The following is a 24,396-nucleotide window of genomic DNA, read 5'->3' as shown; positions in this document are numbered from 1 at the left end:
ATTTCCTATACCTGATAATTGCACTGTAATTGTTTAAGTGATTGTGTTATTTCTATTATTATTATTTTTATATGTTTTTATTGACTAGAGAGTGAGAGGCCACTTCCTGCACTCCCCTCACTGGGGACCAAACCTGCAAGGTGGGCATGTGCGCTGACCAGGAATAGAACCAGTGACCTCTTGACTCATGCATCAGCATTCAAACACTGAGCCATGCTAGCTGGGCTGGGTGCCTTACTTTTAAAAAATTCACATTAAAATGTTTAGTGGTAATCAAGCATCATGACTGCAATTACTTTAAAATATTATGCAAAATGACAATTTGTTTATTTAGAAAGAGACAGCTGATGTGACAAGATGTTACTATGTGGGGACCGTGCATGAAGAAACCACAAGCACTCTCTGCCACCTACTATTATTTTTATAACTTCTCTGTAAGTCTGCACCTTACTTAAAAAGACTTCTAGCCCTGCCCAGTAGCTCAGTTGGTCACTGTGCCATCCTGATGTGCCAAAGCTATGGATTTCAATCCGGTCAGGGCAGGAACAAGAATCAGCTAATGAATGCATGAGTAAGTGGAATGACAAATTGATGTTTTTCTCTCTCTCTTTCTCTCTCTCTCTCTCACAAATAAAAAAGAGTTTAACAAACTTAAGTAAATAATCTTGGTAGAAATATATAAAAAGTAGCAATAAGCCACTTATACTTTATTAAACATTATATAGAAATTTAAAAAAATTATATAGAAAATCTGAATATTTAAAATTTACAAACACCCAGAATGTATTTACTATATTACCTAAAATGTCAAGAAGACCAGACTATGAAAAAAACCTTAATTTTTGTATCTCCAAATTTTACCTTTAAGCAAATGTGTGCTTGGCAAATGACAAGATTTGTTTTTGAATTTCATTCCACCTCATGTCTAGACCACAGCTCCTCTCTGTAGGACAGGCCACTGAACAAGAAGGTGTGCAGCGTGGTCTCAGCGCCAGCCCAGGCTCTGCCACCTGCTGGGCAGTGCGAAGGGGAAGCAGCGTCGTCCTTAGGCCTGAGGTCTCCGTCTTACTTGGCAAAGTGAATCCGTAAGACTGTGCTGGGCACTCCACCCCGGACCCCGCAGCCACTCTAAGGCAGAGAGAAAAGCGCAGGAGCTCCAGGGAGAGCAGCTGCCCAGAGGCAGGGCCAGGCCTCCTCACCCGCTGTGGCCCGCGAGCCCCCTCTTCTCGGTGCTTCTCCAGTTTCCCATTCACTTGTCCTAGACATGGCTTCTTCTTTCACCTTAAATGTCGTGTTCTCTAAAGATTCCGTATTCACACACACACACACACACACACTTCTCTCCAATCCTAGCTACTGAAACAGAAAGGGCTTGTGTTAGCCTGTTCTGCATTTTGTTGTTGTGAGGACTGTTTTTCCATCGCCACAGGAATATCAGGTTCCTCTCAGAGACGGCTGAACCACCGTGAAACTGAGCCAATCTGCTGAACCCTGGTCCATCCTATTCGCTCTTTTCTCTCTAGAATTTCTCCACAAAAGCATCAGTTGCCTAGCTCCTCCTCAATTCACAAATTTAAGATCACACTACATGAACATTAGCAAGTTTTATACGAAGCACTCCTCAAACACCTTTTTTCCTACGTGTTTTCATCCTCTGTAATGTTACTGATTCCACACAAGATAATCTGATTGGATACTATTCATTTTCTCTGGAATATTCACAATTATTTGCATTTCTTATGCAACAGGGTTAATAATGATATAAAAATTTCAGCACAACTTTCTTTATGTCCAGAAATAATTTATTACAGTCAAACCTCTTGCTGCTGTGTGAACGCCTCCTTCTCAGTAGCCAGGCTGATGGCAGAGGCTAAATGCACAGGGATTTGGAGACCCTGCATCCGCAGCCTGGCCTTTTCTGTTGACTTGCAAATGCAAGTGTAAAGCTTTAAAACTCCTCTTTTTCTACTTATTTAAAAACAGAAGTTTTGCCGAAACCGGTTTGGCTCAGTGGATAGAGCGTCAGCCTGCGGACTGAAAGGTCCCGGGTTCGATTCCGGTCAAGGGCGTGTACCTTGGTTATGGGCACATCCCCAGTAGGAGGTGTGCAAGAGGCAGCTGATCAATGACTCTCTCTCATCGATGTTTCTAACTCTCTATCCCTCTCTCTTCCTCTCTGTAAAAAATCAATGAAAATATATTATAAATAAATAAATAAATAAATAAATAAATAATAAAAACAGAAGTTTTTATGGGTTGCGTGTTGTGTATTTAGTTTAATATGATTTAAAATCCATCTGCTATGAGTTGAAGTTGTTTTAATGCCCTTGTTTATGGCACAGGCCAGAACGGCTGCTTTTAGAAGTGAAGCTGTGTCAGGACGTCAGCACCTCCCCTGGGGGCCCAGCGGGGGGGGGGGGGGGTCCGCAGGATGCGGGGGAGAAGCAGCCGTGGCCTGGGACCTGTGGGCTGCCCCCCAGGCTGTGAAGGTGCTGGAGAGACTTAGGCTCTACAGCAGCGATCCACAAACCTGCTAGCAGGATCACCTAAGACCATTGGAAAACACAGATATTTACATTATGATTGTTCTTCCCAAAGTTTAGTAAAAGAAATTTTCCCTTCAAATTTTTTAAACATTTCACCAAATTAGTATCAAGCAAATGGAGTAAAATACCAAGCAACTTATAAATAACTAGAGGCCCAGGGTAAAAATTCATGCACAGCCAGGGAGGGGATGCGGAAGGCTGGCTGGCAGGCCTGCCCCTGGTTGGGGGGAGGGGGCATTGGGAGAGCGTTGGCCAGAAGGGGAGGCAGTGGACAGTTTGGCTGGCTGGCCCCACTTATGGTCGAACTCCCAGTAGAGGAGACAATTTGCATATTAGCCTTTTATTATATAGGATTTGGCACAAATGTCAATAAATTCCTAATAAGAAAAGCCACACTGACATCCTACAAACATAAAATAGGTTTAAGTAATTTTCCACATAAGTACAAAGTCCACATTTGAGGTGAACTTCAGTGTATTTTCGTTTTAGTGAAAATGAAAATGGATTTCACTGTGATGTGAATAGACAACAAATATAATTACAAATAATTGTCTATGGTCTGTCTCTTTTTAGAAAGTAAAGAGCTAAATGGCATTCTATTTAAACTTTCTGTGACATTTTCCCATGAAGTGAGCTGCAAACACTGGGAGGATCCTTGTATGCTCAAGAGGAATAGACAGCTGAGAGAAGAAAGCAGGGATGAAGAGATGTGCCATCCCTGTGTCCAGCCTGCACCCACGCTTAGGTCACACTGTTGAAGTACTTTCTTGAGGGAGAAGATGTCAGGTACCAATCTATGCTTTTACTGGTGGAAACTCCACTTACCGTAGCTTCATTGCAGACCGTGCATTTCACCACGTGCTGGTGGAGCTTGCTATCCAGGCTGATCAGCGACTGGCACACGCGACAGTTTATCACTGGGATGCCCACAGCATCGGGGCTGGTGATGGCAGTATATGGAGGGGGCAGCTCAGCTAAAAAGATAACAGTCACACATGTTGAGTTTAAGCATAGGAAACTGCCAAAAAGGTCCCCTTTTCTTTTAGTCACGTGCATAAAACTAGTCAATCTACCATCGTTTCAGAGCAGAAACACACATGGGACCGAGATAACTCATCTTGCCAGCTCTACCCCAATGACCCAGTTTCTGTTCACAAAACTATACAAATATCAACTGCCAAAGTAAAAACTTTCCATTAACAACCTGACTACCAAGGAACAGAAATAGTTAATGAAAGCAAAGCTTTTACATAGCTTATAAACACACATCTACATCGAGTAGCTGCATTCTGAGTTTATACAGAACCAATATAATTACTGCTGCTGTGACAAGCAAAATAGAGTTTTGGTGTCAATCAAAGAAAGACAAAAATGAACCTAGGGAAAATAAACTTATCGACATGGAACAAAGCTAATAGGGTATTAATTTCAGACGAAAAATAAACTTAAATACTTGTCTCAAATTTTTATTTAACATTAAAAATTAAGTATTTCACTGAAGTATGGGATTTAGTTTAAATACTCCAAGAAAAAGAAAAAGAATTAGATGAAACAAGAGTAGCAAAATTGTAATAATTGATAAATATAATGAGATAGGTCATTTTGTTTTTACTGTTTTTGTGTGTGTGTGAAAATTCTCAGAATCAGAGATCACGTTTGCAATAGTCCCAATGCTGACGGAGTGGGCAGGGACGGAGGCTCAGTTTCAGGACCATGTTGACCTACCAGAAGGGCAAACGTGTCCAAATGTCTGACAAGCACAGTCCGGGCCCGCTCCCCCATGACGACCTCCCGTCCCGCCTCCCCCGCGGCTTCTCCCTGGAGCAGAGGAGAACTTCCCACTGTGCAGCATCCTCTTAGGGCCAGAGAGGCCCTCACATGATTGAGGTCCCGCAAAAAGAACCGATGCTTTCAAGGGCTCCGAAATATGATCACAATAGTAATCGTGAAAAGAGCTACTTGTGAAATAGGTTTTCTATCCACTGGATTGGATTCTGAGCTCCGTGACATTTTAAAATGAGTTAGATCAGAGTACATTATGGAATGTATAAATTCACATACTAAAACCTGGCATCATTGCAGTTTATCATGTACATTTTTTCAGTCTTGCAAAGGATTAGCAACAAGTGTTATTCATTCAAATGACCCATTAGAAGCTGAACATCTGTAGCAGCCATGGCTCTGAACTGGCCACTGTGGAGCGACAACGCCCAGCACAACCCGAAAGGAGCTACAGATATCTTAAATTTACAAAGAGCTTTCCATCCTGGGAAGAATTTGAGGGTGATGCAGAGTGACCTGCACTGTACTAAACCGAGAAGACACCAGCAGGTTAAAGACACAGGGTCGCACAGAGTTAGCCTTGCAAGTGGCAGAGAAGTTGATCAGATCTCAATAAGTTGTTGTCCTGGCAAAAGGACACACACCTCAGGGGACAATCGAGATGCACAGCCTGGTGAGTGACAATAAATGTCGCCATCAGAAATTATGAGCAATAGCATTACCAGTGAATGCGAGCTTCTTCTCTTGCCTTTCCCTTAGGACACAGGCCTATAACGTAGGCCTCGATCTTACATAGTAGGGTAGAAAAGAAATGTAAAGAAAGGACAGTAGCACAAAGAGAACAAGTGCCGTGCAGTCCAGGGAAGGAGGCCATAATCACAATCACACAAAAGGACACAGAACTCGGGTGAGATCTGGCTCAAATAGAAAGTCTCAGGGTGACTTTACAAAACATGTGCACCAGAGCCAGTGAAATCCTGTGAATTTTCCCTCTAAAACTTGCACTATATAATTTCTCTTTAACTTTTCATAATGTCTAATCTTTTTTAAAAAGCCTTCAATGAAAAAAATATGCCAAAATCTACTATTTCAGAAACTTGGGAAGCTGAGGGAGAGAGAACAATACCCAGTGAAGATTATAAATCTAAAATGGAGAGATTATAAGTTCCATGAGGCTTGCTTGGACTGATTTATAGGCTCTGCCATGGCATCTGGTCTCTGAGAGATGCTCACTAAATATCTGTTGTCTGGAAGAAGGAATGAAAGAGTAAATAAATGAGTCACTGATGTTTAAGAGACACGTGCATTTCTCCCGGGAAAGCACACTAAGCCTATCGCTGCCCACTCCTCGCAGAGCGTGGCTGGAAGGGCTCTTTCTCACCTGGAAGGGTGCCTCTCTGCCAGTACAAGGGAGGCGGTCTCTGGGCCCCGGAATGGAATCCAGTCGGGAGAGCAATAGAGTAACAGAAGTCACTGCCTGATTGCACCAATAAACACTGTTCTCCACCCAATCACCTCAATGTTCTGTCTATTATTTCAGCCCTAAGCTGATGTGGACATATTTCATGCACTGTTATCCAAGGAAACCTTCACTATCTATACAGGCAGTCCTTGGGTTACGTCCGTTCCATAAAATGTGACATAAAGCGATTTTCACTGTAAGTCAGAACCCACTTACATAAGCACCTACATCACTCACATGGAGCAGACACAGCAGTAATGAAGTGAAACAGAAAAAAAAAAAATTAAGAGAAGAATCCAAGATGGTGGCATAGGTAAACACCTGAACTGCTGCCTCATACAATAATTTCTTTTTTTTAAAATATATATTTTATTGATTTTGTGCAGAGAGGAAGGGAGAGAGAGAGAGAGTTAGAAACATCGATGAAAGAGAGTCATCGATCAGCTGCCTCCTGCACACCCCCTACTGGGGATGTGCCCACAACCAAGGTACATGCCCTTGACCGGAATCGAACCTGGGACCCTTCAGTCCCCAAGCCGATGCTCTATCCATTGAGCCAAACCGGTCCTGGCTCATACAATAATTTAGTTGTCAAAACGACAACTAAAAGACAAAACAGATATCATCCAGAAACACAGGAGAGTTGGCTGAGTGGAAATTCTACAACTAGAAGGAAAGAGAAAAGCACACTGAGTCTCAGAGAAGCTGCAGAAGGCAGAGGTACTGAGATGCACGTGCACGGAGAGTGGGCGAGTACATGGCTGCCTTTCTCAAGCGGGAGGGAGACAAAAGCTCTAGACCAGTGTTTCCCAACCTTCTCTCATGATGAGAATCACCTGGTGGAGTTGTTAAAACACAGATTCCCGGATCCCAACTAAGAAGTGCTAAACTAGAATTTCTGGGAACATATAGGTAAAATTGTATACTTAACTAGTGCTCTAAGACAGATTTTATATACAGAGCACTAAGTTAGGTATGCAATTTTACCTATATGTTCTCAAAAATTCTAGTTTAGCACTTCTTAGTTGGGGTTCGGGAATCTGTGTTTTAACAACTCCACCAGGTGATTCTCATCATGAGAGAAGGTTGGGAAACACTGCTCTAGACTGCACTGAACTCCAGTTCCGGGCGAGATTCTGGGGACCCAGACTGATTCAGAGAGAAACTGGACTATCTGGCAGTGAGCAAAACCCAAGGGTGGTTTTCTCTCAGAGGTGCTTGTAGCGATTACTGTGGGACACTAAGACCCAGGGGCCTTTTAGGGCAGGGCTGATGGGGAAACCAATGCTGTCTGCTCTGCCCTGAGACTCCAATCCAACCTGAGCACAGAGGCTTTTGTAAATCCTGTCTCATAAGGGTGTCTCCAGCACAGAAATTCTCCCAGCATTGACACAGCTGATCCTCACAGACAATTGGCCTGGAAGTAAATTCCTCCCAGTTATACCAACAACAATCAAGACTTAACTACAATAAGACTGTGCACACAGCCCACAAAGGGGTGCACCAAGAGTGTCCACCTCAGATAACTGGGGAGGCTGAGCCACTGCGCCCTATAGGACACCTAGCACACAAAGCTACTCTACCAACTCAGGGAAGCAGCCAAAATGTGGAGACAAAGAAACAGATCACAAATGAAATAAATGAAGGAAAGCAAATGACTGGACATAAAATCCAAAACCACAGTTGTAAGGTTTTTCAATAATTTTCTAGAAAAGGCCAATACATTTAGTGAGATCCTCGAGGTTATGAAAAAGGACCAACTAGAAATTAAACATACACCGACTGAAAAAATATTATACATAGATCTAACACCAGACTAAAGGATCACAAGAATCAAGTCAAAGATTTGAAATACAAAGAAGCAAAAAACACTCAACCAGAAAAGCAAAAAGAAAGAAGAATCCAAAAACACGAAGATAGTGTAAGGAGCCTCTGGGACAACTTCAAGCATACCAACATCCGAATTATGCCAGTAGAAGAAAGAGAGCAAGATACTGAAAACATATTTGAAGACGTAAAAACTGAAAACTTCCCTCACCTGGTGAAAGAGGTAGACTTACAATTCCAGGAAGTGCAGAGAAACCCCCAAAAAAGGAATCCACACCACGACACATCATAATTAAAATGCCAAGAGCAAAAGACAAAGAGAGAATATTAAAAGCAAGAGAAAAACAGTTAAGTTACCTGCAAGGGAGCACCCATATGGCTGTCAGATGATTTCTCAAAAGAAACTATGCAAGCCAAATGGAAGTGGCAAGAAATATTCAAATTGATGAATAACAAGAATCTACAACCAAGATTACTCTACCCAGCAAAGTTATCATTCAGAATTGAAGGGCAGATAAAGAGCTTCACAGATAAGAAAAAGCTAAAGTTCATCACTACCAAACCAGTATTATATAAAATGCTGAAAGGTATTCTTTAAGAAGAAGAAAAAGATAAAGATAAAAATTATGAACAACAAATACATCTCTATCAACAAGTGAACCTAAAAATTAAGTGAATGAAAAAATCTGATGAACAGAATAAACTGATGAATATAATAGAATCAGGGGCTTAGAAAGGGAGTGGACTGACAATTCTTGGGGAGAAAGGGGTGTGTGGGGTGCAGGAAGAGACTGGACAAAAATCATACACCTATAGATGAGGACAGTGGGGGGAGGTAAGAACAGAGAGTGGGGTGGGAACTGGGTAAAGGGGAGCTATTGGAGAAAAAGAAGAAACTATTGTAATAATCTGAACAATAAGTATTAAATAAAAAAAATAAAAGAAAGATAACAATTCCTGACCTTTACTTGTGGTAAATAAATAATAAAAAACATAAAGCACATATGTACATACAAGGAAATGATGGAACATTTTTTTTATATAAATACTGTAAATGGGAGATGGCAAAATAACAATGAAATGATGTAAATCAAGTCTGACATAACCTGAGAACTGCCTGTATTTATGCTGGCTCTTGGACATCCCCCAAGGGATCTCAGATTGTAAAAGGGTGCAGGCCAGGATGATGGACCACACCAGAGTACGAATTCATGCACCAAGCCTCTAGTAACTCTATATGCAAATTAACCATCACTCATAAGCCACATCCACCAGACTATCAGAGTGAATATGCAAATTAACCCCAACCAAGATGGCTGCAGCCACAGAAAGCAGGAGGGAGGTTTGGTGCATGGGTGGGGGCCTCTTCCCTGGCAATAGGGGCAGTCAAGCTTTCCACATACCCTGGTGGGCCCAGGCCTCCACTCAAGGGTACAAAGTTTCAATTATAGAAGGTAAATAAATTCCAACAGAAATGGTGGCAGTTGCAAAGCTGGAAGTACAGGAGACTAGGGTTGCCCTGGGTGATGGAGGAAGCCAAGCTTCTACAGCCCTGACAGGTTCAGGCCTTCACTCCAGGCTACATTTATAGAAGATAAATAAATTCCAGACACCAGGGCCTCCACTTGGGTTGCCGGGGGGTGTGGCTGGCCTGAAAATCACCACAGGCCCCTAACCCAGGCCGCCTCACGGAAACCCCCAGCCTGATCTTGGACACCCTTCAGGGCAAACCAGCTGCCCCCCACCCATTCACCAGGTCTCTATCCTAATTAAAGAGTAATTTTCAGATTGACCATCACTCCAACACACAAGATGGCTGCCCCCATGTGGTCAAATATCCTGCCCCCATGTGGACACAAGATGGCCACCACAAGATGGCCAGCAGGGGAGGACAGTTGGGAGAGACCAGGCCTGCAAGAAAGGGGGTGATCAACCCTACAAGGGAGGGCAGTTAGGGGTGACTAGACCCGTAGGGGAGGGTAGTTAGGGGCAAATAGGCTGGCAGGAGAGCAGTTCAACATCAATCAGGCTGGCAGTGGAGTGGTTAGGGGGTGACCAGGCTGGCAGGCAGAAGCAGTTAGGGGCAATCAGGAAGGCGGGCAGGTGAGCAGTTGGGAGCCAGCAGTCCTGGATTGTGAGAGGGATGTCCGAATGCCTGTTTAGACCCAATCCCACCAGATGGACGTCCCTTGAGGAGTTCCAGATTGGAGACGGTGCAGGCTGGTCTGAGAGACGCCACCCTCCCATGCACGAATTTCGTGCACCTGGCCTCTAGTTCTCTCTCTCTCTTTTTTTTTATTATATATATATATATATATATATATATATATATATATATATTATTAATTTTTTACAGAGAGAAAGAGAGAGGGATAGAGAGTTAGAAACATTGATGAGAGAGAAACATTGATCAGCTGCCTCTAGCACACCCCCCACTGGGGATGTGCCCATAACCAAGGTACATTGACCGAGATCGAACCTGGGACCTTTCAGTCCATAGGCCGACGCTCTATCCATTGAGCCAACCCGGTTTCGGCTCTAGTTCTCTTATAATGACCCTATAATTCCAGAAGTGTATTCCAGTTACTAAACCTACAATAATTAGCAACTCAGATTGTTCATTTGATCTCCTTTTACATTCAAATAGTCAGCAGATCATCATCGTGCCTAATTTAAATATCTGCCCTATATAAAGAGTGTACTGTAATCTTAGAACCAGGGGTAAGTAGGTATTAAGAGTCACAAAAATTATGCATTTTGAAAGTCTTGTTACTTAAACAATAGTCATTTTCTTTATGGGTTCTGCCTATCTGAGGAGCATTTTTCCTACATGTGAGCAGCCCTGCATCCTGATGAACTCTCTCAAATTTTTAGAATTGTATAATGTTAGAAATTCAAGCATCTTAGGAATTATACAGTCTAATTTCTTTATATTAGAGAAAAGTGAGGCCAAGAGGTTTTAACTTTTGAAGAGTGTTACAAGCACTTCAGCAAAGCCAAGAGCTGACTGCTCTCCCAGAGACCACTCCACAATCACAGCTTCCTCCCTTCATGAATAATTATTTACTAAGGGGAGAGACAGCAGGAGTGGTGAGGTTCTGTTAGAACACTTAGATAAGAATCAGATTTAAGTTCAAGAGGATTAGAAGAAAAAGAGAAGCAGGGAAAATAAAAACTAGAAGAGAGTATGAAAACACCTAATAAAAGAGTAATATACAAATTAACCATTACTCTGCTACACCCACAAGCCACGCCCACAAGCCACGCCCACAAGCCAATCAGAGCGAGTATGCAAATTAACCCCAACCAAGATGGCTACAGCCACAGAGAACAGGAGGGAGGCTTGAGTTTCCCAGGCAATGGAGGAAGCCAAGCTTTCCACTTTCCCTTGCCCACCTAGGCCTCCATTCATGGCTACAAAGTTTCAATTATAGAAGGTAAACAAATTCAAACAGAAATGGCAGCAACCACAGAACTGGAAAGAGTGGGAGGCTAGGGTTGCCCCCAGCAATAGAGGAAGCCAAGCTTTCCACACACCCTGGCAGGCTCAGGCTTCTGCTTAAGGCTACAAAGTTTCAATTATAGAAGATACATAAATCCCAACAGAAATGGCTGGAGCAGAAGGCTTGGCTCTACTCCAGGTTACAAAATTTCAATTATAGAAGATAAATAAATCCCAGATACCAGGGCCTCAACTTAGGGAGCCGGGGTGGGGAGGGGGCATGGCCGGCTTGCAAACCACCACAGGCCCCTCACTCAAGGCTGCCCCACACCCCAAGGGAACCCTCACCCTAATCCGGACACCCTTCAGGGCAAACCAGCTGGCCACCAACCATGCACCAGCCTCTATCCTATCTAATAAAAGAATTATATGCAGATTGACCATCACTCCAACACACAAGATGGCTGCCCCCATGTGGTCAAAGATCTTGCCCCTATGTGGACACAAGATGGCCACCACAAGATGGCCAGCAGTGGTGGGCAGTTGGGAGGGACCAGGCGGGCAGAGGAGGGAAGTTGGGGGGACCAGGCCTGCAGGGAAGGGCAGTTAGGGGGGGACACAGCCCTGCAGTGGAGAGCAGTTCGGGGGGACCAGGCCTACAGGGGAAAGCAGTTAGGGGTGACCAGGCCTGCAGGGGACGGAAGTTAGGGATGACCAGGCCTGTAGGGGATGGCAGTTAGGGGCAAACAGGCTGGCATGGGAGCAGTTAGACATCAATCAGGCTGGCAGGGAATGGTTAGGGGTGATCAGGCTGGCAGGCAGAAGCAGTTAGGGGCAATCAGGAAGGCAGGCAGGCTAGCAGTTGGGAGCCAGCAGTCCTGGATTGTGAGAGGGATCCCAGATTGGAGAGGGTGCAGGCTGGGCTGAGGGACATCCCCTATCCCATGCACAAAACTCGTGCACCAGGCCTCTAGTCTGTTCATAATAATAAAAATCTTTATAGAAAATCTGACTTGTGAGAAAAGCAGGATGTAAGAATATTGATGACAAGCTATATGTAATATTCTTCAAAACACTCCAAGGACCATTATAATTCTGTAAACCCACAAGCAGTCAAATTACATTTTCCCATCGCAAACACCAAACTCATTTATCTATTTGACAGCAAACAGCCCTTTGTCCTACAGATCCATCCTGGTGTGTTGGCCCACACTTCATACTGTCTGGGCTGTGTCCCTCCCATTGGAAAGGCTGACGCTATCTGTTGGACACTCTGAACGGTATCCTTTCAGGCATCCCTTTACAAGTGTCTTCAGTGGAAATGTTCTCCAGTTAATTCACTCATTCACTATTACACGCTTTTTGTTTAAAAATGGTATTGAATTTATTGGGATTCACATGTACACTTTATAACACATCATCTGTGAATGTATCCAAAGTCAAATCTCTTTCCCTCCCCACCCCTATCCCTCCGTACTGTTCTCTGTGTGGATGCATTTTTTTTCTTTTTGGTGAATCCCTTCACCTTGTTCATCCAGCCCCACACAACACCCCTCCTGCCTGACAGCTGTCAGTCTGTTTTGTATCTGAGTCTGTTTATATTTGTTCATTAGATTATACATATAAGTGAAATCATATGGCATTTGCCCTTCTCTGATTGGCTTATTTCAATTAGCATAATTCTCTCCAGGTCCACCCATCCATGCTGTCTCGAAAGGTAAGACTTCCTCCTTTTTTATGGCCAAGAAATACTCCACTGTATGAAGACTATACAGCCTGTGCTGAAACTGACATGCCCTCAGGTAACACGAGAGGAGCTTGGGGCTGCGGTGGTTGCAGGGGAGGGTCAGGGGCAGCCTGCAGGAACGCCCTGCTCCCTCCTCCTGGGCTGTTTGTGGAGAGGTGGCTGGGAGAGACAGAGAAAGGGAAGCCGCCTTTTGTTCCTCCTTCCCGGGTCCAAGGCAAGCTCAGCCCGGGGCCTGTGTGTCCGCCCAGCCGTCCACCCCGGGAGCCCGGGGCCTGTGTGTCCGCCCAGCCGCCCACCCCGGGAGCCCGGGGCCTGTGTGCTTGCCCAGCCGCCCGCCCGGGGAGCCCGGGGCCTGTGTGCCCGCCCAGCCGCCCGCCCGGGGAGCCCGGGGCCTGTGTGCCCGCCCAGCCGCCCCCCCGGGGAGCCCGGGGCCTGTGTGCTGCCCAGCCGCCCACCCGGGGCCTGTGTGCCCGCCCAGCCGCCCCCCCGGGGAGCCCGGGGCCTGTGTGCCCGCCCAGCAGCCCGCCCGGGGAGCCCGGGGCCTGTGTGCCCGCCCAGCAGCCAGGAGCCCGGGGCCTGTGTGCCCGCTCAGCCGCCCGCCCGGGGAGCCCGGGGCCTGTGTGCCCGCCCAGCCGCCCACCCCGGGAGCCCGGGGCCTGTGTGCCCGCCCAGCAGCCAGGAGCCCGGGGCCTGTGTGCCCGCGCAGCTGTCCACCCCGGGAGCCGGGGGCCTGTGTGCCCGCCCAGCCGCCCGCCCAGGGAGCCCGGGGCCTGTGTGCCCGCCCAGCTGTCCACCCCGGGAGCCGGGGGCCTGTGTGCCCGCCCAGCCGCCCGCCCAGGGAGCCCGGGGCCTGTGTGCCCGCCCAGCCGCCCGCCCAGGGAGCCCGGGGCCTGTGTGCCCGCCCAGCCGCCCACCCCGGGAGCCCGGGGCCTGTGTGCCCGCCCAGCCGCCCACCCCGGGAGCCCGGGGCCTGTGTGCCCGCCCAGCTGCCGGGAGCCTGGGGCCTGTGTGCCCGCCCAGCAGCCAGGAGCCCGGGGCCTGTGTGCCCGCCCAGCTGCCGGGAGCCTGGGGCCTGTGTGCCCGCCCAGCAGCCAGGAGCCCGGGGCCTGTGTGCCCGCCCAGCCGCCCGCCCAGGGAGCCCGGGGCCTGTGTGCCCGCCCAGCCGTCCGCCCGGGGAGCCCGGGGCCTGTTTGCCCGCCCAGCCGCCCGCCCGGGGAGCCCGGGGCCTGTGTGCCCGCCCAGCCGCCCGCCCGGGGAGCCCGGGGCCTGTGTGCCCGCCCAGCCGCCCGCCCGGGGCGGGGAGGCTGAGGACCGGCTGGCGGAGGAAGCGGCGCTGGGGGAGACCAGACCAGGCCGTGTCCTGGTTTGAAGCCGGGGCTGAGGAGGAAGTGCACTGCGCTGCGGACCGCGCTGGGACCACAGGCTGCGGACACTCGGGCTCTGCCCTCGGCCCCCCGCCGAGGCGACGAGTCCCCACTGCCTCCAGGGCTCCCCAGGGCGGGGCCAAAGGCAGCAGCTGGCAGTGCTGGAGCCCGTGGCCAGTCAGTGTCCCCGCAGGTGACGCTCGGCTCCTAACCGCGCTGAGCCCGCTGGGCAGAGGCAGAAGTCGCAGCCAAAGGCTCAGCCGCCCCGATGGCTGCATGAAGGCCCGTGAGCTCCGCGCAGGCTCCGGCCTCCTCTGCCTCTGCTGACCCGGACTCCGCTGACACCCGCACCCCCTCCCTCCCTGCCTTCTACCCCTCTCTGCCTCTGCCTCTGAGAGCTGGCACCAGCAACTGAGGGGGGTGGCGGTGATGGGAGAACACTGATCCACAAGGACAGGGGCAGCAGCTGGCTGAAGTCTAGGCTTGAAAAGGGTGTCACTTGTTAGATGCAATTAAAAAAAAAACACCCAGGTCCTCGGTTTGGCTCAGTGGATAGAGCGTCGGCCTCCGGACTTAAAGGTCCCGGTTTCGATTCCCCGCAAGGGCATGTACCTTGGTTGCGGGCACATCCTTGGTGGAAGGTGTGCAAGAGGCAGCTGATCGATGATTCTCTCTCATCGATGTTTCTAACTCTCTATCCCTCTCTCTTCCTCTCTGTGAAAAATCAATAAAATATATTAAAAAAAAAAACCAACAAACCCAGGTCCTTAATATTTGACAAGGGAGGCATGAACATACAATGGGGTTAAGACAGTCTCTTCGCAGAAACCGGTTTGGCTCAGTGGATAGAGCCTCGGCCTGCGGACTGAAAGGTCCCAGGTTTGATTCCAGTCAAGGGCATGTACCTTGGTTGCGGGCACATCCCCAGTATACAGGAGGCAGCTGGTCGATGTTTCTAGCTCTTTATTCCTCTCTGTAAAAAATCAATAAATTATATATTTTTTTAAAAGACAAGTCTCTTCAATAAATGGTGTTGGGAAAATTGAACAGATACATGCAAAAAAAAAAAAAAATGAAACTAGATCACCAACTTACACCATACATAAAAATAAACTCAAAATGGATACAGGACTTTAAACATAAGACGGGAAACCATAAAAATACTAGAGGAATCCACAGGCAGCAAAATCTTAAACATATGCCGAAAGAACTTATTCACTGATACTGCCTCTAGGGCAATGGAAGCTAAAGAGAAAATAAACAAATAGGACTACATCAAAATAAAAAACTTTTGCACAGCAAGAGAAACCATCAACAAAACATCAAGAAAGCCCACTGCATGGGAGAACATATTTGCCAATATTATCACTGATAAAGGTTTAATTTCTAACATCTACAGGCAACTCATATAACTTAATAAAAGGAAGATAAATGTTCCAATAAAATGGGCAATGGACCTAAATAGAATCTTTTGGAAAGAAGACAGAAGGAAGGCAAAGAGGCACATGAAAACATGCTCAAAGTCACCAATTAACCGAGAAATGCAAATCAAAATGACAATGCAGCACCATCTCACACCTGTCAGAATGGGCAACGTCAACAAATCAACAAAGGACAAGTATTGGCGAGGATGCGGAGAAAATGCAGACTGGTGCAGACATTGTGGAGAACAGTATGGAGTTTCTTCAAAAATCTAAAAATGGAACTCCCATTTGACTCAGTGATCCCACTTCTAGGAATATATACCAAGAAGCTAAAACACAAATTAAAAAGGATATATGCACCCCTATGTTCAAAGCACCACAATTTACCATAGCTAAGATTTGGAAACAGCCTAAGTGCCTATCAGAAGATGACTGATCAAAAAACTATGGTACATCTACACTATGGAATACTACACTGCCACAAAAAAGAAGGAATTCTTACCATTTGCAGCCACCTGGATGGACCTGGAGAGCAGTATATTAAGTGAAATAAGCCAGTCAATGAAAGAAAAATACTACATGAACTCACTCATTTATGGAAAATAAAGATAATTATAACCTGATGAACAAAAAGATAGACACAGAGGCAGTAAAGCACCGAACAGGCTGTCAAATGACAGCGGGAAGACAGGTGAGTGTTGGGGAGGAGGGGAAAGAGATCCACCAAAGGACTTGTATGCATGTATATAAGCACAATGGACACAGACACTGGGCGGGGGGCATGTGACAGGAGGCAGAGGAGGCTGGGGAAGGTCGATGGTGGGGGGGGAAGGAGACACATATATTACTATATGTAATGATTTAAACAATAAAATGAATTTTTTAAAAATGAAACAACAACACAAAACACAGGTCTTATAACCAGCAAACTGACATGAGTAGCCAAACAGCTTCTGGCAAAGCAGCTCGCAGCCTGGGCGGGCCCTGTAGGTGGCTGTGCCCTGGGAGCTGGGTCAGTGTCAAGGCCTGCGGGCCCCTGCTCCCTCCCTGCCTCGCCAGCCGGAGTCCAGGGCAGAGGGACAGATCACGCGGTGCCCCCGCCTCGCAGGGTTCACAGACACTGGCTCTTACCTGTGCTGAGTCCACTCTAACTTCCACCCTGTCCAGAGGCCCGTGGTCCAGAGTTCCGTGGTGCAGAGGCCCAGGGTCCAGGTGTCAGGCGATGCCTGGCCTAGCACGCACTCCCGTGGCCCCGGGCACCCAAGGACCCACTCTGCAGTTACTTCCCCGGGGCCTGAATGTATGATGGGGCAGACATTTTGACAACTGGCAACATGCCCGCATGGGTTCTGACCCACAGAGAGAGGTGGTGGGTTTCCCTAGATGCCCCTGGAAACAACCAGCAGCAATGCCACTCCCGGGAGGACTGTGGGGCCAGCGCCCCACCGCCACTGCCGAGGTCTGATCGACGCAGGGGGGAAACCTGGCCCGTCTCGCCTGTCCTCTCGCCTGTGTGCTGCCTTTGGCGGCTGCCCCCAAACAGCCCCAGCTTTCTAATGGCGGGAGTGGAAGTGAGTCCTCGTGAGCTCCGAGGCCAGAGAGTCCGGACAGCCCAGAGCTCTGCAGCTCCGGGCAGGTGACACGCAGTGGCCAGCAAGCACTTGTGGGTGGGCACCTGCAGGTGGGCACCTGGGACAGGCACTTGGAGGCGGGCACCAGGGGTGGGCTCCTAGGGGCGGGCACCTGGGGGCAGGCACCTGGGCGGCGGACACCTGTGGGCGGGCACCTGCGGTGGGCACCTGGGTGGCAGGCACCTGGGGCGGGCACCTGGGGTGGGCACCTGGGCAGTGGGCACCTGGGCGGCGGGCACCAGGGGTGGGCTCCTAGGGGTGGGCACCTGGGCGGCGGGCACCTGTGGGCGGGCACCTGCAGGCAGCCCAGGAGCAGGCGGCACAGGGACGTCCCAGCATCTGTTCCCACTGTGCAGGAAACACGTCAGGCCGGAGGGAGCATGAGGCCTGGAGGAGCTCCCGCTCCCAGCACAAGGCACAGCTCCGGTGGCAGCTGCCCTCGCGCAAGCGTGCCTGGGGGCTTCCTGAGGCTGAGCCCACGCCGCTCCTCCACACCCACGGGGCACGCCTGGCTCCTACCGAGCAGCCGCTCCAGGCCCTCGGAGGAGCCCGGCGGGCAGACCCTGGGCTAAGGGTGGAGGCTTCGGGTGCTGGTCGGGGCAGACTTGGGACAGGTGAGAGCTGAGCGGAATACCTGAGAAGTTCCCTCTTTGGAGAGAGGTGACCTCAGCACACTGGGCTCCCCAGCCCAGAGCATCAGTGCGGGGAAGGGTGTCCCCACAACATCTGCCTGTTCAATGAGTCAAGGGTTCCGTTGGGGTGCTGCGACTACATCTCTAAGCAGGAGACATATTTCCTAGACCATGGTCGGCAAATCATGGCTCGCGAGCCACATGCGGCTCTTTGGCCCCTTGAGTGTGCTTCTTCTACAAAATACCACGGCCTAGGCGAGTCTGTTTTGAAGAAGTGGTGTTAGAAGAAGTTTAAGTTTAAAAAATGTGGCTCGCTAAAGAAATTTCAATGGTTGTACTATTGATATTTGGCTCTGTTGACTAATGAGTTTGCCGACCACTGGCCTAGAGTACCCAAGGTCCATACAAGAACACGGTATCACAGGCTGGGAGAGCAAAGGAACACGAAACACCACGCCAGGTCAGGGGGCAAACCCATCTCAGGATGTGACCTTACAACTCGAGGTCCCCAGCCGGGCACTGGCAGAGGTGAACCCCCAGGCCAAGCCGACCTGAGGCAGGTTGTCCCTGAGACCATAATAAGGGGTGCAGTCACACAAAGCTCAACAAACTCACCCGAAAGCCAGGCAAAGGAGCTCTGCTTCACATTTATTTTTCGAATATTCATTTTTTATTCTTACAAAGAAAAAGAGATTAGCTTTACAACAGCAGCCAGGGAAAGGGAGAGAAAATCTAGAAAAGTGCCAAAGAACATGAACTCTGAAGTACCCCCCTCCCCCGAGAAAGTAGTTTCTACTCATTTAACCTGTCTCCTTTTCCAGCCAGGAAGAAAAGTTATTCTGCTACAAGGGAGAAAGAACTTTTTGCTAAAGCAGTTGCTGCCGGGCCAGCACTGTGAGGTCATCTGCCATCCCCAGGAAAGTTCCTGGTCACAGCCAGTCCATGTTTGGCTATGTGACTTCCTTGTTCCCGCCTCCTTCTACCTAGAACGGTCTCTCATTGGCACAGCTCCTCGGAGCTACCTGCTATTGGCTGGATGGGATGCTGCCAGAGCCATGAATCATTGAATAAAGCCAATATCTTTAAAATGTACTCAGTCCAATTCTGTTTCTTAACACTTGAATTTCTTTGGTTCTTAAAAGTTTTCTGGAATGAAACTTCTTTTTCTCAGTGGCTGGTCGGAAACTTGTACCTTATTTTGCAGTTTGAAAAGTCTTATCAGATTGAACAAATATATGACAAATGAAGTCTACAGGCAGATCTATTAGTATGACCATTTGGTGGAATAATCTAGCCAATATTTGATCAAAAACATAGATGCGATATAGAGGACATGAAATCTATTATAGGAAGTTAGTTAAACCCAAACTCCTCCTTTTAACAAACTGTCAACTATTTAGTGTTAAAAGGGTGGCTTGATAAAATCGAAACATTAACTGATAAGTAGTTAAACATATTCTAGACCATAATATTTAGGTAACAGTGAGATATTAATGTCAAATGTGCCCACTGAAGGAAGTTCTCCACTTGGCATCCTCTGGCAGAGTTTAATGCTGACCCAGAGCAGGACCCTGTGCTTTCTGGGGTGAGTTTCTGTTCGATTTTGCACCTTATTTCTCACTCATTGATCTCATTGAAATATTCACAGCTTTTCACTTTCCTGCTTCTTGCTAAGTGTGGATTAAGCTCAGTAGTTGCTTTTCAAGCTATCATGTGTTAAGTAAAAACATTTAAATGCTACACAAGATCAACCTGCTCCCCAGCTGCTCCAAGCCCAGCTGGGACTGGGGAAAAGTGTGTGCAAGAAACACGATCTGCCCAGATTGTCAAAAACACTGACGTGTACCTCCTAAGTTTTTAAATCTCACATTCATCTGGAAAAGACTGATGCACTTAAGCTTCATTTGCAAGAGCCGTTTTTGACCAATCTCACTCCTCTTAAGTGTTTTTGTAAGTATTGCCTTCCATTTTCATACTCCTGACCCTGCCTGATTTTACCCACACCAGTGAACTAAAAGGCTTACAACAAAGACCTTTGAATAAATTTAATAATTTGGTAAATAGATCCTTCTTTCTCCAGATCCCAAAAAGCTATCAAATCTTTTTGGATTCTATCTAGTGAAGAAAATGGATAGACATACACACAGTATTAATTTGGGTTACTTACTACAGTTCATTTCAATCTCACCAGATATACATCAGAAATACCCATCTTCCGTCTCCCTCCTCATTCCCAAGCAGCAGGAACAGGAGAGGCAGGGATCGGGCCGCACAGGGAAATTGATTAAGCCTATGCTTTGTTGAGGAATTCCCGGGTGGGCGAACCTAGCGGAGGCAGCTTTTTCCAATTAAGCTTTTCAAGGACAAAGGCCGAGGTGGGCAGCGCGCCCCGGCTCCTCCGCAGCGGAAAGGGTTTGTGCTGAACCCGCGTGCCGCCTCCCCGGGCCCAGCCCGCTCTGAGCCCGCGAGGGGTGCCCGCACCCAGGTCAGAGGCTGGGGGGGAGGAGGGGGTACGCACACACTCTCTCTCTCTCTCTCTCTCTCTCTCTCTCTCTCTCTCTCTCTCTCTCTCTCTCTCTCTCTCTCTCTCTCTCTCTCTCTCTCTCTCACACACACACACACACACACACACACACACCCCAGAAAGCCTGCAGCCCTCCCCTCTCTCCCACCCCCCACCCCGGAACAGCGCGCCTTTACCCTTTTGCTCCCCGTTTCCCCGGACAGCGCCCTCTCCCCGCTTCGCCCCCAACACCTCTCCCCGGAGACAGCGCCCCTCTCCCCGCCCGCTCCCATCCCCTCCCCCGCTGCGCTCCGCCGGCCGCGGTGGGAGCCCGGGTGGGAAGGGCGATGCGGGCTCACCTTGCGGGCTGCCTTCCCGAAAGGGCGGCGGGGAGGAGGGGGTGACGTGTCCCGCGTGGGGGGCGGACAGCAGCGGCGAGCGCTCATCCGCCCCGTCCGCAGCCATGGCTGCTGCGGCGCCCAGAGGTGCGGGCCGCGCTGCTGGGCGGACAGGCGCCGGCGCTGGGAGGGAGGGAGGGCGGGAGGAGGGAGGGAGACGGACCGGGGAGGAGGGGCCAGTGGGGTGACTGACTGGGGGTGGGGTTGCACCCCTCCTCCCCGAGGTGCAGATTCTGCAGAAAGACCTGGGGTCGAGGAGAGCCTCAGGCCGGACCAGAGGTGGTGCTCAGGGTCAGCTCAGCCTCCTGGAGGGGTCCTTGCTGTCACGTTCGCAGCTTATTCCTCCGGCGATCCGTCTTTTTTTGGGGCCTCTTCTTTTGCTAGAAAATCATTGTCCAGTCATTTTCAATGATGATCTGCCATCTAAAAGGAAATAAATTTTCGGTAAGATTTTGTTAATGTCTGTTTGGTGCTCTAGTAGCAATGGCTTATTGAAGCAATGCAAATTGATTTAGGTTTCATTTCACAAAATAGGTTAATAATTTAGTTTTGTTTTTCTACTAAACTGTGTCTCACACATAGACAGTAATGAAGTTTATGAATAAGAAATGAAAGACTATTTTCTTGAGATCATGCTTTAAAATATCTTTCACATGTTATAGAGTAAAAAAACATAAAACAAAAAAAACTGCTGGGTACCATGCTTGTCCTGCTTTCTGTCCTTATTTATTTATTTATTTTCTTTTTTGGTAGTTTGCTAAAGTGGTTTAAAAGTCAAAGATTTGGCCAGGCCGGTGTTGCCGGGTGTTTGAACATCAACTCATGAACCAGGAGGGTCACAGTTCAATTCTATAGTCAGAGGACTCTCTCAACATTGATAATTCTCTCTTTTTCTCTCTCTCCCTTCCCCTTCTTCTCTCTCAAATCAATAAAAATATATTTTGAAAAATATCAAAGTATGTGTGTGTGTGTGTGTGTGTATTATATATATATATAAATGCCCAGATTTAAAAGGAAAAAAAAAACACCTCACATAATTGGAACGTAGTAATGATCTTGACTGGTCATTTTTCTTCAGTGAATCATTCAGCAAACATGTATTAAGTGCTCATAGGGCCTAGAAAGTGAATAAGGCAGGTCCAAGTCCGAGCCATAGATCTAAAGCTGTGTGAGGAAAAGCAGACTGTAGACAACTGAGCTCCTTCTGTGTTGTTAAGAAGCATCTTCAGCCCTAGCTGGTTTGGCTCCGTGGATAAAGTGTCCTGAGGACTGAAGGATCCCGTGTTGGATTCCAGTCACGGAAGGGCACACACCCAGGTGGGTATGGTCCCCAGTAGGGAATGTGCAGAAAGCAGCCATCAGTGACTCTCTCTCATTGTTAATGTTTCTATCTCTCTCCCTCTTCCTTCCTTTCTTAAGTCAATATAAATATATTTTAAAACAAGAATGTCTTTGTGTTGCTCTCTGAAGATACTCTTTCTTTTATAAAGTGCACTTGGCATCAGCTTGAAGCCCTAAAGGAAAGGCAACGCATGGTGTTTCTCATGTGTTCTCTTTTGTGGGTCAGCAGCGTCAGGACACAGCATAATAAAGGGGTCCTCCTCTGATACGGTGCAAGGCCAATGGCACAGGGAGTAAGGGGTCAAGGCCGAGCAGGCCCAGCAAAAGCGAACTATTAGAACAAGCATGTCACACTCAAAGGCTAACAGGGGCCAAGTAAACAAGGTGTAAGTGTATGTGGGCCGCAAACAAACAAAAGTTCGATTTCCATAGAAAGATAGGTTTATTCTGATAGAGACACGCTGAATACAAAGGGCTGAAATAAATGAGTCATCATTAACATAAAATAACAGAACATTTTAATAAAAATTAATACTCTTCTTGAACATTAACTTACCAGACACTGAATAACTGCACAAATTAATAAGCGTAACACAAATAAACCTATTTTTCTTGTTCTGCCAAAGCAAAATATTTTCTGTTACGCACACCAAACAAGTCAATCCAAGGTTACTGATGTGGCCATCAGCTGCTAAAATATCCGCTGCTGGTATTAGTGGAGAGAAATGGTGTGCCTGAGCGTAAGCATGTAAGGGAAATGAATGCAACATGATTGTAGTAATCAGTCATTGGCGAATGTTGTAGTTGGTTATTAATTATGTATAATAGGATATTGTAAAAATTAAATTACAAAATTTTTATTAAAATATTTTTTACATACCGTTATATTGTCTGGGCCGCAAAAATATTCATTGTGGGCTGCAAATTTGACATGCTTGATTTAGAAATTAAACAGCAATGTTTTAACAGCCACAGCCTGGAATCTATTGAGCTAAAGAAACTTTTAAGAAGAATCAACAAAATCATAGTACTATAGTGTCCTGTCCTGTCAGCAGTCACACTCTTTGGTAATAGTGTGTCCACATTTCAATTACCCACCAATCTTGACTGTGGATAGAAACCACGCCTAATTCACCAAGACATCTCCAGCACCTAACACAATGTTTGGCACAGTAATAAGTGATTAATACCTATTTGCCAAGTCAATAAGCAAAGGAGAATATGAACAAATGCCACACAGATGTAGAATCTCACTAAAAGAATTGTTAAGAGAGAAAAAGAAAAGAACATTGCTTGATTTTTGTATGAAGATAATATTTTGACATGTGACTGACCAATAGTTTTATTATTTTACTAGAGGACTGGTGCATGAAATTTGTGCATGTGAGGGGGGACCCTTAGGCCAACCTGCACCCTCTCCAATCCAGGAGCCATCGGGGAGGCCTTACTGAGGCCCACTCCCCATGGCTTCCTACTCTCTGCAGCACCTGGCTGATTTGCCGCTGCCGCTGCAATGAAGCTGCCATGGCCCGCTGTCCTCTCTCTGTCTGCAGGGCCTGGGGGCTTCACCACCACCATGGGAATGAAGCTGCCACGCCCCGCTGTCTGTTCTTTGCCCAGCTGGACCTGGTTACATCATCAGGGGGAGGGGTCAGATGACTGCTGGAAGTTGGTCATGCGAATCAGGGCCTTGTGAATACCCGGATGTGGTCATGTGGGCCAAGGGCTATGAGTTCCAGTGACCAGCTGGACCTGGTTATGTCATCAGAGAGGAGAGCCAGGAGGACAGCCTGAAGCGGTAATGTGACCGCTACACTCAAAGGGACAAAGAGCCACATGTGGCTTGCAAGCCAGTTTGCCATCCATGGGTCTAGTAGTGGATAGGCTGGTGGGGCCACCTATTGTAGAGGAGGGTCACAGGGGGTCGCCAAAGCCCCACTTCCCTGTGGTCCAGACCCTGGATGGCACCAAAAAGGTCCATGTCCTCAAGGTAGGGCATTTACTGTGAGTGAGGCCAAAAGCTGGCCCTCAGAGCACCCCACCCATTAGTGACACAGGAGGGCCTGGAGTTGGCTACAAGAAGGGAAATGGTTGTCTGGGGATTAACACAGCTCTGGCCTGGATTTCAAAGCCTGGCTCCCAACTTGCTTCTATTTCTGCATTTTGTTCTCTTTCTTTTATTTATTAATCCCCAGCTCCTCTACTCATCGACTGGACCCATTCCTTTTCCGTGCTAGACGCGGAAAAGAGATAAAACACCTCCATACCCGCAGTCCATTTTGTCTGCGTGTAAGGCC

At 47.8% G+C, this 24,396-nt stretch overlaps 1 protein-coding gene across 3 annotated transcripts in view; it reads right to left on the bottom strand.

Annotated features, from left to right (window-relative positions):
* The window catches only part of PIP4P2 (phosphatidylinositol-4,5-bisphosphate 4-phosphatase 2), a 37,766-nt gene extending 16,885 nt beyond the window's left edge, over positions 1–20,881 (bottom strand). For all 3 annotated transcript variants that reach the window (XM_036437325.2, XM_045581554.1, XM_045581555.1), the window contains exons 1-2: positions 20,720–20,881; positions 3,372–3,520 (exon numbers count right to left, since the gene is read on the bottom strand). In XM_036437325.2, the coding sequence (XP_036293218.1) occupies positions 3,372–3,520; positions 20,720–20,825 (255 nt within the window). In that variant the 5' untranslated portion in view covers positions 20,826–20,881. The remainder of the gene's footprint in view (positions 1–3,371; positions 3,521–20,719) is intronic.
* Positions 20,882–24,396: the final 3,515 nt, after the last annotated feature.

This window comes from Pipistrellus kuhlii, unplaced genomic scaffold (genome assembly GCF_014108245.1).
Source record: "Pipistrellus kuhlii isolate mPipKuh1 unplaced genomic scaffold, mPipKuh1.p scaffold_m20_p_14, whole genome shotgun sequence".
In the NCBI taxonomy this organism is placed as follows: Eukaryota; Metazoa; Chordata; class Mammalia; order Chiroptera; family Vespertilionidae; genus Pipistrellus; species Pipistrellus kuhlii.
Note: the sequence above shows the minus strand (reverse complement) of the source record. Positions and strands in the feature narration are given on the sequence as shown.